Genomic DNA, 17,691 nt, shown 5'->3' with positions numbered 1-17,691 from the left:
AGAGGTGCATGGAACTTTTGGAATTGCTGATTTCAGGTTCTTAGGATAGATATCCAGTAGTGGGATGGCTGGGTCATAAGGTATTTCTATTCTTAACTTTTTGAGGAATCTCCATACTGTTTTCCATAGTGGCTGCACCAGTTTGCATTCCCACCAACAGTATATGAGGGTTCCCTATTCTCCACAGCCTCTCAAATATTTGTCACTCTTGGTTCTGGATATTTTTGCCATTCTAACAGGTGTAAGGTGATATCTTAGTGTAGTTTTGATTTGCATTTCCCTGACGATTAGTGATGATGAGCATCTTTTCATGTGTCTATTGGCCATCCGTATATCTTCTTTGGAGAAATGTCTGTTCATGTCCCCTGCCCATTTTGTAATTGGGTTGTTTGATTTTTTATTGTTGAGTGGTGTGAGTTCTTCGTATATTATGGAGATTAACCCTTTGTTGGATAAATAACTTGTGAATATTTTTTCCCAATTAGTGGGCTGTTTTTTTTGTTTCAATCCTGTTTTCCCTTGCCTTGAAGAAGCTCTTTAGTCTGATGCAGTCCCATTTGTTTATTCTTTCTATTGTTTCCCTCATGTGAGGGGTTATGGTGTCCGAAAAGATTCTTTTGAAACTGATGTCAAAGAGTGTACTGCTGATACTCTCTTCTAGAAGACTTATTGTTTCAGGCCTAATCTTTAGGTCTTTGATCCATTTTGAGTTTATTTTAGTAAATGGTGAAAAAGAATGGTTGATTTTCATTCTTTTACATGTGGCTGTCCAGTTTTCCCAGCACCATTTGTTGAAGAGACTTTCTTTCCTCCATTGTAGGCCCTCAGCTCCTTTGTCAAAGATTAGCTGTCCATAGATGTGTGGTTTTATTTCTGGGCTTTCAATTCTGTTCCATTGATTGCACAACTGTTTTTGTACCAGTACCATGCTGTTTTGATTACTGTAACTTTGTAGTATGTTTTGAAGTCAGGGATTGTGATACCTCCAGCTTTGTTCTTCTTTCTCAGGATTGCTTTAGCAATTTGGGGTCTTTTGTTGCCCCATATAAATTTTAGGATTCTTTGTTCAATTTATGTAAAGAATGACATTGGAATTCTGATTGGGATAGCATTGAATCTGTAGATTGCTTTAGGTAGTATGGACATTTTAACTAAGTTTATTCTTCTAATCCATGTGCATGGAATGTCTTTCCATCTCTTTATGTCGTCGTCGATTTCTTTCACGAAGGTTTTGTAGTTTTCGTTGTATAGATCTTTCACTTCCTTGGTTAAATTTATCCCAAGGTATTTTATTCTTTTTGTTGTGATCGTGAATGCGATTGAGTTCTTGAGATCTTTTTCTGTTAGTTCATTCTTAACATATAGAAATGCTACTGATTTATGTATGTTGATTTTATACCCTGCAACTTTGCTGTAGTTGTTGATTGTTTCTAATAGATTTCTATGGATTCTTTGGGGTTTTCTATATATAAGATCATGTCGTCTGCAAACAGCGAGAGTTTTACTTCTTTGTTGCCTATTTGGATTCCTTTTATTTCTTTTCCTGCCAAATTGCTCTGGCCAAAACCTCCAGTACTATGTTGAATAAGAGTGGTGAAAGTGGGCACCCTTGTCTTGTCCCTGTTCTGAGAGGGATGGGTTTCAGTTTTTGTCCGTTGAGTATGATGTTGGCTGTGGGTTTGTCATATACGGCCTTTATTATGTTGAGGTACTTTCTTTCTATACCTATTTTATTGAGGGTTTTTATCATAAATGGCTGTTGGATCTTGTCGAATGCTTTCTCTGCATCTATTGAGATGATCATGTGGTTTTTGTTTCTCATTTTCTTAATGTAGTGAATCACACTGATTGACTTGCGGATGTTGAACCATCCCTGTGTCCCTGGTATAAATCCCACTTGATCATGGTGTATAATCTTTTTGATATATTGCTGTATTCGGTTTGCCAAAATTTTGTTGAGGATTTTTGCATCTATGTTCATCAGTGATATTGGCCTGTAGTTTTCCTTCTTTGTGTTGTCCTTGTCAGGTTTGGGGATCAGGGTGATGTTGGCTTCATAGAACGTATTAGGGAGTGCTCCATCTTCCTCTATTTTCTGGAATAGTTTGAGAAGGATAGGTATTAAATCTTCTTTGAATGTTTGGCAGAATTCTCCAGAGAAGCCATCTGGTCCTGGATTCTTATTTTTGGGGAGGTTTTTGATTACTGTTTCTATTTCTTTACTTGTGATTGGTCTATTCAGATTCTCTATTTCTTCCTGATTCAGTTTGGGTAGATTGTATGAGTCTAGGAATTTATCCATTTCTTCTAGGTTGTTCAATTTGTTGGCATAGTTTTTCATAGTATTCTCTTAAGATCTTTTGTATTTCTCCAGTATCTGTTATGATTTCTCCTCTCTTGTTTCTAATTTTATTTATTTGAGACTTCTCTCTTTTTTTTTTTAGTGAGTCTAGCTAAGGGTTTGTCGATTTTGTTAATTTTTTTGAAGAACCAACTCTTTGTTTCACTGATCCTTTCTACTGTCTTTTTTGATTCAATATCACTTATTTCTGCTCTAATTTTTATTAGTTTCCTCCTTCTACTGACTTTGGGCTTTGTTTGTTCTTCTTTTTCTAATTCTGTTAGGTGTTGTTTGAGGTTGTTTATGTAAGATTTTTCTTGCTTATTGAGGTGAGCCTGTATTGCAATGAATTTCCCTCTTAGGACTGCCTTTGCTGTGTCCCAAATCATTTGGTATGGTGTGTTTTCATTTTCATTTGTCTCCAGATAATATTTGATTTCTTCTTTAATTTCTTCAATAATCCATTGTTTGTTCAGTAGCATGTTGTTTAGTCTCCACATTTTTGGCCCTTTCCCAGCTTTATTCTTGTAGTTGATTTCTAGTTTCATAGCATTATGATCAGAAAAGATGCTTGATATTATTTCAACCCTCTTGAACTTACTGATGCTTGCTTTCTTTCCCAAGATATGGTCTATCCTTGAGAATGTTCCATGCGCACTTGAGAAGAATGTGTAACCTGCTGTTTTTGGATGAAGTGTCCTATATATATCTATTAGGTCCATCTGATCTAATTTTTCATTTAATTCTATAATTTCCTTGTTGATTTTCTGTCTGGATGATCTGTCCATTGGTGTTAATGGGGTGTTGATGTCCCCTACTATTATTGTATTACTGTTGATGTTCCTTTTAGTTTTGTTAATAGTTTCTTTACGAATTTTGGTGCTCCTGTGTTAGGTGCGTATATACTTATAAGTGTATGCCATCTTGGTGGAGCGTCCCTTTTATCATTATATACTGCCCGTCTTTGTCTTTCTTTATCTGTTTTGCTTTGAAGTCTACTTTGTCTGATATAAGTATGGCAACACCTGCTTTCTTTTGTGCATTATTAGCTTGGAGTATTGTCTTCCATCCCTTCACCTTGAGTCTGTGTTTGTCTTTGGGGCTGAGGTGTGTTTCCTAGAGGCAGCATATTGTTGGATCTTGTTCTTTGATCCATCCTGCCACTCTCTGCCTTTTGATTGGAGAGTTCAATCCATTCACGTTTAGAGTGATTATTGAAATGTGGGGGCCTACTGTTGCCATTTTATCACTTGTTTTCTGGTTCTTTTGCATTTTGTCCTGATGGAGAGCTGCTACTTTGTGTTATTGTCCTTCTGCTTATCTCCTTTGTTCTGGATTTTGTAACCCCCTTCCTTTTTTTGATTTTTCAGGAATGAGGTTCTTCCTGAGCATTTCTTGAAGAGGAGGTTTTGTGGCGATGAACTCCCTTAACTTTTGTTTATCTGGGTAAGTTTTTATTTCTCCATTGTATTTGAAGGATATTTTTGCTGGGTAGAGTATTCTTGGTTGCAGGTTTTTGTCCTTCAGAGTTTTGAATATTTCATTCCAATCTCTTCTAGCCTGTAAGGTCTCTCCTGAGAAATCTGCTGATAGCCTTATGGGGTTTCCTTTGTAAGTTATTTTCTTCTGCCTGGCTGCCCTTAGTATTTTCTCTTTGTTGTTGACTTTGTTGTTTCACTACTATATGCCTTGCGGTTGGTCTTCTTGCATTAATAAAGTTTGGAGATATATTGGCTTCTGTCACATGAAGTTCCATCTCTCTTCCCATGTTTGGAAAGTTCTCAGCTATTATTTCTTTGAGCAGGCCTTCTGCACCCTTCTCCTTCTCTTCTCCCTCTGGTATACCTATAATCTTTATGTTGCATCTCCTAATTGAGTTGGAGTGACAAAATAATTTTAAAAATCCAAGTTGAACGTTCAGAATGGCAACTCCTCCATACCAGCAGTGATAAGCACTGGCAATAAGCACTACTCTAAAGTTAACTGCTTCATTTAGGAAGGGTAGCCATACATTCAGATTTTCCCAGGAGAGCACTGGTTTTCTGGTGTTTTTCCAGCTATTAATAATGTCCACTTTCAGTAGACCATTATCTTACACCATGCACAAAAATAAATGCAAAATGGATTAAAGACTTGAATCTAAGACCCGAAACCATGAAACTCCTAGAAAAAAACATAGGCAGCATGCTCTTTGACATCGGTCTGAGCAGCATATTTTCAAGTACCATATCTGACTGGGCAAGGGAAACAAAAGCAAAAATGAACAAATGGGACTACATCAAGCTAAAAAGCTTCTGCGCAACAAAGCAAACCATCAACAAATGAAAAGACAACCTAACAATTGGGAGAAGATATCTGCAAACCATATATCAGATAAGGGGTTAATATCCAAAATATACTAAGAACTCATACATCTGAGCAACAAAAAAACCAATGACCCAATTTAAAAATGGGCAAAAGATCTGAACAGAGATTTCTCCAAAGAAGATATACGGATGGCCAAAAGGCATATGCAAAGATACTCAACATCATTAGCTATCAGTGAAATGCAAATCAAACTGCAATGAGGTATCACCTCACTCAAGTCCGAATGGCTATAATTAACAAGACAGGAAACAAGTGTTGGAGAAGATGTGGAGAGAAGGGAACCCTCATACACTGCTGGTGGGAGTGTAAACTGGTGCAGCCACTATGGAAAACAGTATGGAGTATCCTCAGAAAATTAAGAATAGATCTACCATATGATCCTACTCTTCCACTGCTGGATATTTATCCAAATAACTTGAAAAACACAAATGCATAAATATACATGCACCCCTATGTTCCTTGCAGCATTATTCATAATAGCCAAGACTTGGAAGCAATCTAGGTGCCCATCAAGGGGCGAATGGATAAAGAAGATGTGGTATATATACATAATGGAATACTACTCAGCCATAAGAAATGATGAAATCCGGCCATTTGCGACAAGATGGATGAACCTTGAGGTATCATGCTAAGTGCAATAAAAGTCAGAGGGAGAAAGTCAAATACCGTACAATCTCACTCATGAGTAGAAGATGAAAGCAATGACAAACAGAAACAGAGATTGGATTGGTGGTTACCATAGGGAAAGCGGGGAGGGGGGAGGGCAAGAGGGGTGATTAGGCTCACAAGTGTGGTGATGGACTATAATTAGTTTTTGGGTGGTGAACATGATGTAATCTACACAGAATTTGAAATATATTACGATGTACATCTGAAAGCTATATAATGTCATAATACAATGTTACTGCAATAAAAAAATCATTGCCAAGACCAAAATATAAATAAATAATATTCACTTTCAATCTCAAAAGCATCTTGGCTTAGATGATACATTATATAGTCATTCCACCCTTAGGACAGTTTGGACTGTGGTAAGGGCAGAAACCCTTCTAAGAAAGAAAACCCTGCTCATGCTCCAGCCACTCATCTAGCTAAGCAGCATTCTCTCCTCTAAAGGGCTATCCTGCTCTCCAACACCACCTCTGCATAATCAATGTCCTTTGAAGTTTATGTGGGAGATTCAAACATTTTGGTGATACATAGATGCAGATAAATGTATTGAAGTTGAATACAATTTAAGATTCTTTAGAAGAAAAAAATCGTAGATACTGAATACAACTGCAACTCTGCCCAGCAGTCTAAGAACAAACGGGAGAGTTTTATAAAGGGAAAAGAGAATTCAATGGGTTTTCACAGCTTAGAAGTAATCAAGACACATTGTGTGAGTTCATTTATACTATAACTGTTTTGCTATTTTCTGAATTAAGATAATAAGGACTATTCATATCATCTCAATTTTTCTGAACAATAAATACATATTACTTTCACGACTGTTTAGAATTAAAAATGTGATGCCTTCTGATCCTCTTAGTGCCTAATGTACATTAAATTGACTAACCACTGCATAAATGTTTTAAAACCTACATTCATTTTCACAGTTGACTGGCTGAAATGATCAGTTTCATAAATGAACATCAGTGGTATCTAAACAGTAATAAATTTTTACTGAAAAGTAAGATTGTGCTCTATTATTAATGAGTACAATTATTAAAGTTAATCCTACATAATGTTTCATTACTGGCAGCTTGTCATGAAAAAGGAATTAAGGCTTCAAATTTTCATTTATTTTCATAAAGCAATCCATGTTTTCACTCGTTTGTAGTGAAACCTACTCAATCTAATCTCTTTTGCGGGTAGTTTTAATTACATTACAACATTCAATATGGGGTTGAGAGTTCATGTTCCAAACTGTTCTTCCCCTAAACTCTTCAACTTTAAAGGAATCTGGGGAAATGTTAACTTCAACTAACATAACTATACCAAATGAAAACTATCAAATGCATATCTCGGGCACAAGAACACTCAAGTGTTTTGAAAGGATTTTACGAGACTATTTAGGTTCCTCTAAGTCACCAGTTCAAATGTGGCCCAAGTTGGTAGTAACTAAAAAGGACTAATTTTTGTTGCTGTTTCAAAGATTTATATCATTAGTAGTTAATACTTAAATATCAATTACATTGAAATTATTGATAATTCTGTAATTGCTAAGGACTAACTGAATTCGGATGGCGATGGCTATAACGTTTGGAAAAAGACAAAAGCATCTGGACAAATTACAGTAAAGCTTAGTATTTAAGATTGAGCAAAATTTTTCATCAGCTATTTTCCAATCCTCATCTTGCCATTTCATAAGGTAAACATGACATAATTCACATTCACCTGAATAGAAGCAATTACAATTGGATGTTTTATTGTTTCTAGTTGTTTTCTGTCAAGAATAAAGACACATTTGTCATCAACTATCTCCCTCCTTCAGCTATGTCTTCAGATGGCAAACTCCGTCAGAGACAGAAATTCTGTAAAGCACAACAGGGTAACCAGACGTTGGCATTATCAAATGGGTTCTCCTTTCATGCTAAGCTATTTATTCTCAATGTCAGCATACTCTATGTTTAGTTCCTGAAAAGATAATTAAAAAATTGAATTTTTTTTAATAGAAAGGGAGGCTTCTAGGCAAACTAGTCTTTGTATAATCTTTCATTACTTCAGTGGAAGAGTAGCATATAAAACTCTAAAGATATATAATATAAAAGTAACTGTTTACCAGTGTGGTTAATCTGATTATCACCTCTATGCATTTTCTGAACGTTTTCACTCTAGAAACAGGGAACTAAACTACCCCATTAAAATAACATGTTTTGACTGCCAAACCTCTAGTAATGTATATTCCAATCTGAATTTAGTTTATCCAACTTTTAACAATTTTTAAATATCCTCACATTTGTGTTGCATAATTTATAAATTCATACCATATACTTATTCTAATTCCATTGTCACATACTTTTTTCACTGTCATATACTTACGAAATTTTACTTGTTTGGGCTATTTGGGGCTATTTTCTCTTAGTGCTTTGAAGAATTATACCAATTCTTTCTGGCGTCTGCTTTTAGTCCATTGTCATCTCTTTGTAAGTGATCTGTTTTCTTAAAATTTTTCCTTTAGCTCTTAGTAGCTTCTCTTTGGTAGTATGTAGTTTTACCAAAATGTGTCCAGATATGGATTTGTTATTATTTATTCTGCTTGGCACTCAATGTGTTTTTTCAACGTGAGGGATCATGTCTTTGTTAATATTTGAACATTTGCTGCCATTAGCAAGGATTCACACCTAGGTCTCTGGTTTATTTTTTTAACCATTATGTTTTTAACCCATGCTATATTCTTATACTACTCTATTGCTGTTTTTATAATGCACTTGGACATATTTAATTGACAAAAATGTATTCTTACTTCCCTCTTAACTTTCAACATGAAATTATGTAGCTATCAAATCTCTTTATTCTCCTAGTCTTTCTTCCACTCTATTTTTTTTCAGTGATGTTAATCTGCATGTGTGTATGTGTGTGTGTGCATGTGTCAAATCTTGTAAGAAAATTCTTCCATTTATCTGGCTTGAATACCAGTGGTTCTGTGTTCCACTCTGCAGGTCAAAAGAAGAAAAGCTTCATCTCTCTTCCACATTACAGTCTTTCAGATATATGAAGGCTGTTGTGAATAATTGTATCACCATCGTTCAAAATAAAAATGTGCATGCTATAATGCAGAAAAAAGAGACCTGAAGGTGGTACCAGGAGGTATAAACTAAAGTTCTAATTCTGTTATTTCATAGCTTTGAGACTTATGAACAAGCTACCTAACCTACTTAGTTGCCTTACCTGTGAATGGAGACAATGAAAACCAGGTTACAAAATTAATATGAGGATCAGGGACTCATGTTATTCAAATATCACCTCCTCAGGAAAGTTTACCGTAAGTCTTCTGCTATAACTGAGTGTTTGTGTTCCCCCAAAATTTACATTTTGAAATCCTGAAGATTAACACGATGGTGTTAGGAGGTGGGGCCTTTGGGAGATGATCAGGTCACGAGGGCAGAGCCCTCATGGTCGGGATTAGTCTCCTTATAAAAGAGACCCCACAGAGCTCCCTAGCATCTTCCACCTGTAAGGATACAATAAGAAGTCTGTGATCCAAAAGAGGGCCTTCATGCGACCATGCTGGCATCTTGACCTTACATTTCCAGCCCCCAGAACTGGGAGAAATAAATTTCTGTTGTTTATAAGCCACCCAGTCTGTGGTATTTCATTACAACAGCCTGAACAGCTTAAGACACTTCCTAAGTAGTTGTTGGTTCTGTCTGTGACTCCATAGCATGGATATATAATGCCTTACTATAATGCTTATAACAGTGTATTTTAATAAATAGTCTGTAATCTCCTTGATAGCATGGATTGTGTCTCATTTGTCTTTGGATCCTGATAGCCCAGCCTAGGACCTTGCATAAAGTAAGTACCCATTAAAGGCACTGAAGGAAAAAAATATGAAAAAAATCCTTCATAAGTGGAAAAGCACTACCACTATCCACTTTACACTTGTTTAAAAACTTTCACATCTTCTCTTTTTGGCTTACTCAGTCTCTTAAGGTGATGAAACAGATGAGCCTCATCATTTGTAACCAAATTCTAGCCCTATTAATTCCTTAAAGTAGGTAGTACATAATCAAAACATTAAACTCTTCATCAACTGGTGTACAACACAAACTAATTTTAGGTTTCATCCTCTGCTGGCTCCTTTCCCAGCCTACCGTCATGCACATATTACACCATCCTCAAAAATCTTTCCTTAAGCTTGTCTCACCCTCCGGACAACATCCTATTACTCTCTTACCTCTTACCCTCTACATTTTGTAGAGATTAGTTAAGACTTGCTGGCTTCACTTCTGTGTTCCCATTCAAGCTTTGGATCAATGCAACCTGCTTCCAGCCCTCTCACTTATTGACGCAAAGGATACCATCTTCCTGCCACAACTTTCCAGCCAAGTTTTTTCTCATTAGCCCTGAATCTCTCAACTTGGCACCTTTAAATCAACTCATTCTTGAGCCCATATTGGAGTAAGAGAATAACCAAATTTTATCATTCCCATAGGGTGGAAGTGGTTGAAAGAAGATCAGCAGGCCTTGAACAAGAAGGCACAGGGTGCATGGATGGATAAGCAGAGATTGATGGGAAGTGGATGACACAGCAGACACCATCATGGAGACAATACCATATCTGAAGTTTTGAAAGGTTGACCACATACCTCAGAGGATGCCCACACACAACAAAAGACATTGGCAGAACACATTGCTCCCACTTTCTAATATCTTGATGCTACTTAAGAGCTCCAAAAGCTGGATAACACAAGGCGGGGGGAGGGGGAAGAACCCTGAATGATTGAGATTAAATCTGAAATGACCAAGAACATCCTGAAATTACCACATAAGCCTGGAATTAACTGGATTAAGTTTTCCAGTAGAATTGGAGCCCAAATAGAAGATAATTCAGCAGAAGAAAAAGTAATAAAATTCTATTTCTTACATATCTGTGTATTATAGCTAGAAAATTTGTGCTCATTCTACCTGGTTTTGCCTCTCCCTCCCTGATTGCATTTTCTCATTCTCCTTTGCTGACTCTTGCTTTTGCCTACCCCTTTAATATGGTTGTCCTCAAAGGTTCTGTTCTTCTGGTCTTCTCACCTAAGTCTCCTTGTGCAATCTTCATTCCCATGGCATCAAGTCTCACACTTACATAAACAATCCTTAAATCCACGTCACCAGCTACAATCTTTCTGTCAAAAAATAAATCTCATCTTGCTACTCCACTGCTTCAACAGCTGTAAGTAGCTGTTATGCGCTGAATTATGTCCCCTCCAAATTTATATATTGAAGTCTTAGCCCCAAAACATGACTGTATTTGGAGAATTGGTCTTGAAAGTGGTGATTAAGTTAAAATGACATCATTGGGTGGGCCCTAATTCAATATGACCGCTGTATTTACAAGAAGAGGAGATTTGGACACAGACATGCACAGAAAGAAGACGATGTGAAGACAGAGGGAGAATACAGCCATCTACTAGCTAAGGAGAGAGACCACAGAAGAAACCAAGTGCTCTGACACCTTGGTCTTGGACTTCTAGCCTCCAGAATTCTGAGAAAATAAATTTCTGTTGTTTAAGCAACCCAGTCTGTGGTACTTGATTAAGGTAGTCATAACAAACAAATACAGTAGCTCTCAAAATTAAGTTCAAAATTCACACACAAGAGCCATCCTGATCTCACACCTGCTTCTCTAACCTCATCTCCCATGTCTCATACTCAGTGAGTTCCCTGTACTCACTGTGCAATTCCTTTGCACCATGTAACCTCTGCACATGCAGTTGCCTCACCTAAAACGCCTGTCCACTCTTTCTTTAGCTATTCTAATGCCTTCTTATTATTCAAAGCACGTTTACAAGCAATGCCTACTAGAATAATTTTAACACGTATTATGTATTCTCCAAGTACCAAGCACAATCACTGTGCTAGGCTGCAGGGACAGACCAGGGAACAGCCCCATTTAATTGAGATGCCTTGTTCTCGCAGCACCTTGTGCACTCCTCCATCATAGAACTTATAACAAGAATGCAATCATTCTTTCTTGATTTTTTAAAAAAAATATGTCTTTGTTGAGCATCTTCTATTCACTGCCCTTATCAAGCACCTGCTGTGCTAAACATTTTCTATGCATGACCTCACATATCACTCATCCCAGCCCTGTGAGATAGGGATTATTATTATGGCAATTTTACAGATGGAAGCTTAGCCTCAAAGAGAAAATTAAGATGACACAGGTGGTAAGTGGTAGGGCTGGTCAGCAAGCCTAGTTTATCAGATTCCAATCATCTTATTATACCACTTCTCCCGGGAAGGTGTGAATTCCTAGAGGGCTGGAGCTGCTCTATATTCTCAGCCTGTGGTAAAGGACCTGACATGTAGTAGGAAAAAAAAATTAATGAGTTTGAGTGGATGAGTAAATGATGACAGAATAAGGCTCTTTAACATGAATGCTTTAAATTCAGTTGAAGCAAATGAGGAGTAACTGTGTTGAAAAGCTTAGGAATGATCATCCAGCATATCTGGTTAAGAGCAAGGAATCATATACGTGGGTTTCCTCTCCAGAACCTTTACTTAGCAGCTTCGTGAACTCAGCCAAATTACTTTGCCTTTATGGCTCTGAAGCGTTTTCAGGAACTGAGTACAAGAGACCAAATATTAAAACAAAGATGCTCCCATGCTTTTATCACTCAGGAAATTCCAAAAGTTTTGGGAGCTGTGAGCCAAGAACTCACAGCTGGATAAAGACCAAATATATCTGAGAAATATATTTTGGTCATCTGAATGACCAAATATATATATTTCTTATAAATCTCCTATTACAGTTATATAAGTGATGAAGATTACAGATTTACTCCCATCCTCAGAACCAACATATATTTCTATTTTCATTTTTCCACTGATTATCTCTATTTTCACCTGGTGTTTAATGTCTAGTTGATTTTGACTTTTAAATGTCTCCTCAATCATCATTTCACCTTTGTGGACATTAGCCCTCATTAGCAGTGGCTCTGCCAGATTTTTCTCTATGATATATTTGATGTAATATATTAACAATGTAATAAAACAGAGGAGCTGGTATTCAAATCCAGATCTTGTGATTCATCAGTCGTACTTAGAAATAAAATATGTACCAAGTGCTATGCTAAGCTCTATACAATAGGTGCCCATTCTCACCACTTCTATTCAACATAATACTGGAAATCCTAGCCAAAGCAATCAGGCTAGAAAATGATATAAAAGGTGTCCAAGCAGAAAAGAAAGAAGCAAAATGTCTTTGTTTATGTGAAATTGGTAAATAAACATTGATGATTAAGTAGCTAGTAACTAAAGTTTTGTTTCCTTTGTGCAATTACTGATTATAGTTTTTTTGTTGATTACCCATCCATTGTTAAGTGTGCTGTTTAGACAATATGCTATCTGACCCCCACTAGGTTCCTATAGATAACATCTCCCTGGTGCCTGGGTCACCATGGTAATGGGTGTTTGAGCTGTTTTTCAGGAATTAGAACCCCTTGTCCACTTCAGGCTGGTTGAGGCCACCAACCCATCAACTGGGCCCGTGCAGATATCTGATAAGTGACTTCTTCATGTCAAGAAGTTAAAAACTCCACTCTTAGATCATACTAATGCCACCATTTTATGAACATGTGTCCTATGAAGAGGCATGAAGTTTGACGACACTTGTACAGATCATCAATTACCTCACCTCTCCTCACCTTCAATCATCTATCTCCATACTTCAGACCACCCTGACCCCTACCCCATAAATATCCCTGAGCCCCCATTTTTGGGGAGGTGGATTGGAAACTCGTTCTCCCATTTCCTCATTTGGTTGCCTTGTGATTAAAACCCTCTCTCTGCTGCAATCTCGTTGTCTCAGTGTTTGGCTTTCTGGGTGATGGACAAAAACCAACCTGGTTGGTAACATGCAGATGATATGATCTTATATAGAGAAAACCTAAAGACTCCTCCAAAAAACTGCCAGAACTAATCAATAAATTAAGTAAAGCTGCAGGATACAAAATCAACATACAACAAATAGTTGCATTTCTATACACTAACAACAAAACATCTGAAAAAGAATTAAAGAAAATAATCCCATTGACCCTTGTTTCTAAAACAATAAAATTCTTAAGAATAAATCTAACCAAGGAGGTAAAAGATCTGCACACTGAAAACTACAAGACTTTGTTGAAAGAAATTGAAGAAGACATAAACAAGTGGAAAGATATCCCACGGATCAAAAGAGTTAATATTGTCAAAATGTCCACATTACCCAAAGCCATCTTTACATTCAATGCAATTCATATCAAAGTTCCAATGGCATTTTTCACAGAAATAGAAAAAATAATTCTGGAATTTCGTATGGAGCCACAAAAGACCCCAAATAGCCAAAGCAATCCTGAGAAGTAAGAACAAAGATGGACACATCACACTTCCTGATTTCAAACTATACTATAAAGCTATAGTAATAAAAAAAGTGTGGTACTGGCATAAATACAGACACATAGACCAATGGAACAAAATTGAGAGGCCAGAAATAAACCCAAGCATATACAGTCAACTAATATTTGACAAGGGAGCCAAGAATACTCAGTGGGAAAGCATGATCTCTTCAATAAATGGTATCGAAAACTGTTACTGAAAACAGTTGGGAAAACTGGATAATCGCATGCAGAAGAATGAAATTGGACCCCTATATTACACCAGTCACAAAAATGAACTCAAAATTAAAGACGTAAATTTAAGAACTGAAACCATAAAAAATACTGGAAGAAAAGCATAGGGGAAAAAGCTCCTTGACATTGGTCTTGGCAGTGATTCCCTGGATATGACAGCAAAAGCACAAGCAACAAAAGCAAAAAGAAATAAGTGGGACTATATGAAACTAAAAAGTTTCTTCACAGCAAAATAAACTTAACAAAATGAAAAGGCAAACTACGGAATGGGAGAAAATATTTGCAAATTATATACCTGATAAGGGGTTAACGTTCAAAATATATAAAGAACTCATACAACTCAATAGCAAAAAATCTAACAACCCAATTTAAAAATGGGCAGGGGAACTGAATACACACTTTTCCAAAAAAGACATACAAATGGACATCAGGTACATAAAAAGGTGCTCAGCATCACTAATCAACAGGGAAATGCAAATCAAAACCACAAAAAGATGACCTCACGCCTGTTAGAATGGCTATTATCAAAAAGACAAGAAATAACAAGTGATGGTAAGATTATAGAGAAAAGAGAACCCTCGTGTACTGCTGGTGGGAATGTTGGTACAGCCACTATGGAAAACAGTTAAGAAGTTTCCTCAAAAAACTAAAACTAGAACTACCATATGATCCAGCAATCACACTTCTGGGTATATAACAATAGGAATCTCAAAGACATATCTGAACTTTCATGTTCATTGCAGCATTATTCACAATAGGCAAGACATGGAAACAACCTAAATGTCTGTCAACAGATGAGTGGATAAAGAAGATGTGTGTGGGCGGGGGGAGCGTGTGTAAAATATTCCATGGTATATTATTCAGCCATGAGAAGGAAGGAAATCCTGCCATCCATGACAACTTGGATGGACCTTGAGGGCATTATGCTCAGTGAAATAAGTCAGAGAAAGACAAATACTGTATGATTTCACTTATACATGGAATCTAAAAAAGATAAACTCAGAGAAAAAGTGGTAGTTACCAGGGGCTGGGGGGTGAGGCAAATGGGTAGATATTGGTCAAAGGATACAAACTTCCACTTATAAGATTAAAAAGTTTGGGGTTCAATGTACAGTATGGTGACTATAACTAATAACACTGTATAATATGTTTGAGTGTTGCTAAGAGAGTAGATTTTAAGCGTTCTCACCACAGAAAAGAAATGATAACTATGTGATGGGATGGAGGTGGTAGCTAATACTATGGTGGTCATCATTCTACAGTTTATAAATGTATCAAAGGAACAAGTTGTACACCTTAAACTTACACAATGTTATGTGCCAATTACATCTCAGTAAAGATGGAAAAAAACCATTTTGCTATCATAGAAGTCAATTCCTAGATACAAATCTAGTTAGTATTGGTTGACTCAGTTAAGGACAAAGAATAAGAGAAGGTCTTATGCTCATATTCACATGAAAAGCACCATTTACCTTTGATGGAGGAACAAATTCAACACATTCCAACCATACTGCTAAAAAGGACTTTCCACATATTGCACATTTTCTTCCCTGAGAGATTATGTTCCTGACCTGTGGGTACCATTCAACGGCTTGCATCAGGAAAAGATTCTTTTCTGCTAGCTGATTCATTATGAATCTTGATGTTATTTCCTAGATTAAAAAAGGATATGGTTCTTCAGATTATTTTTAAAATAACTGTTCTACATTACCTTGATCCTCATTTCACTAACTTATACTTTTGGTTTATTCCTCACAGCTTCTGTTAAATTAATTTTCCATAGTATATATAATGAATTATATTTTCAATGACTGGCATTGTAAATAAACTTAGTTTTCAACAGTATGAGAAAAAGTTATTTTTGGGGCCGGCCCGGTGGCACAGCAGTAAAGTGTACACCTTCCACTTCAGTGGCCCGGGGTTTGCCGGTTTGGATCCTGGGTGTGGACATGGCACTGCTTGACAAGCCATGCTGTGGCAGACGTCCCAGATATAAAAGTAGAGGAAAATGGGCACGGATGTGAGCTCAAGGCCAGTCCTCCTCGGAAAAAAAGAGGAGGATTGGCAGCAGTTAGCTCAGGGCTAATCTTCCTCAAAAAAAAAAAAGGAAAGAAAGAAAATTATTTTCAGTGTAATGTCTCTATGACTCTTACATACAGGAATCCAAGTTATAACGAATTTACATTATTAGGTAAAGTTTAGGTTCAAATTTTGTGCCTCTCATTACGATAAGCAAGGATTGTACAAATATTTAGACTACACTCGAAAATTGAGTCTGTCATATGTACTGATGTCTAAATCCTTACTGCTTACACTGTGGATTATGAACCATCAGAATCTATATCACCTGGAGGCTTTTGAGAAATTCAGACTCTCGGTTGCACTCCAGACTTACTGAATCAGAATCTGCAATGTAAATGCAAAGCTTCCCCAGGTAATCCATATGCATGTTAAAGTTTGAGAAGCACCAGTCTAAGTTAGCTACCGCAATGAGTACTGGAACAGAGCCATAGTGGTAAAGAGTACCGATTCCTATGAAGCAAATCTCTGAAATCTCTGAATTCAATATATATTAAACCTGTCCACATAGATATGTCCAGAAACCTTATTTGAGGTAATAATAATATTGTAATATTAAATAATAAAAGGGGTGGTGTGTATATACAAGCTGACTTTCACCATGACCATCAACAACATCTTCATCTTAAATTTTAAAAAATTATATAATACACAAAATTAGATCTTCACTGACCAAGTAAACAAAATAAACGTTTAATTTATTGCATTAAATTCCCCCCATTGTTTGTTCCAGCAGCATAGAAGTGTTGTATAAATGTTACACAAACAATGCATGAATTTTAATAATGTAGAGGACTTTTTTTCTGCCCAAACTGAAAGATTTCCCAGTGGTGTTGAAATAGTCCACATCAGGCTCTGATAGGAATCTTTGGGAATACATACATACATGCATACATAATCTTTCACTTATTCACCCCAATTAAAATCTTAAAAATAACAACAAAATCCTATAAATTGCTGTCTCCCTGTTCCTTATTACTCTATCCCTTCCACTTAATATGCACCTGGGAAAGGTGCCTTTATACAGCAAACATCCCTGAGCATGGGTTCCTTAAATGTCTGATCCTTCAACGGCATACCCTCCTACTGACTAAGCTCATTCTCCTAGATGGTTACATAATGAGGTTATCCTTTCTGAGAGAATTATCCTTTCACCGTAATATTACCAGGACTCCTAAATTTTATGTCTATGATAACCTTTCTCTAACTATTGACACAGAGCATAGCTTGTGATTCTGAATGAGATATTGGGTTTAGAGGTAAGTTTTTAGCTATCACAATTCAGTGGTTGGGTCTCATTACCAAGTTGCAGAAAACGAATAGATGAGAATTCACTCTTCAAAATAGCAGATGGTAGGAAAATTTGCTGAAATACATGGAACCTATAAATAGATCACAACTCACAGAGCTCAATTTTTCCATTTGTGATTTCTGGAAACAAACATGTTTGTTGGACTCTGTATGTCCCTTGACAACTCTTACATTACCCATTATTTACATTCTTCCCTTACTTGCTGCCAATGGAAGAATAACATATACCACTGATATATAAAGTTAGCACTTGGAAATGTGAGTAGACGTAAAGTAAGATACTTT

At 36.7% G+C, this 17,691-nt stretch overlaps 1 protein-coding gene across 1 annotated transcript in view; it reads right to left on the bottom strand.

Moving 5' to 3' along the window:
* LRRC69 (leucine rich repeat containing 69) overlaps nt 1–17,691 on the bottom strand; it is a 139,454-nt gene that overhangs the window by 9,598 nt on the left and 112,165 nt on the right. The window contains exon 8 of the mRNA XM_044744093.2: nt 15,489–15,668. Coding sequence (XP_044600028.2) covers nt 15,489–15,668 — 180 coding nt within the window. The remainder of the gene's footprint in view (nt 1–15,488; nt 15,669–17,691) is intronic.

Source organism: Equus asinus, chromosome 12 (genome assembly GCF_041296235.1).
Source record: "Equus asinus isolate D_3611 breed Donkey chromosome 12, EquAss-T2T_v2, whole genome shotgun sequence".
In the NCBI taxonomy this organism is placed as follows: domain Eukaryota; kingdom Metazoa; phylum Chordata; class Mammalia; order Perissodactyla; family Equidae; genus Equus; species Equus asinus.
This window is presented reverse-complemented; position numbering and strand designations above follow the sequence as displayed.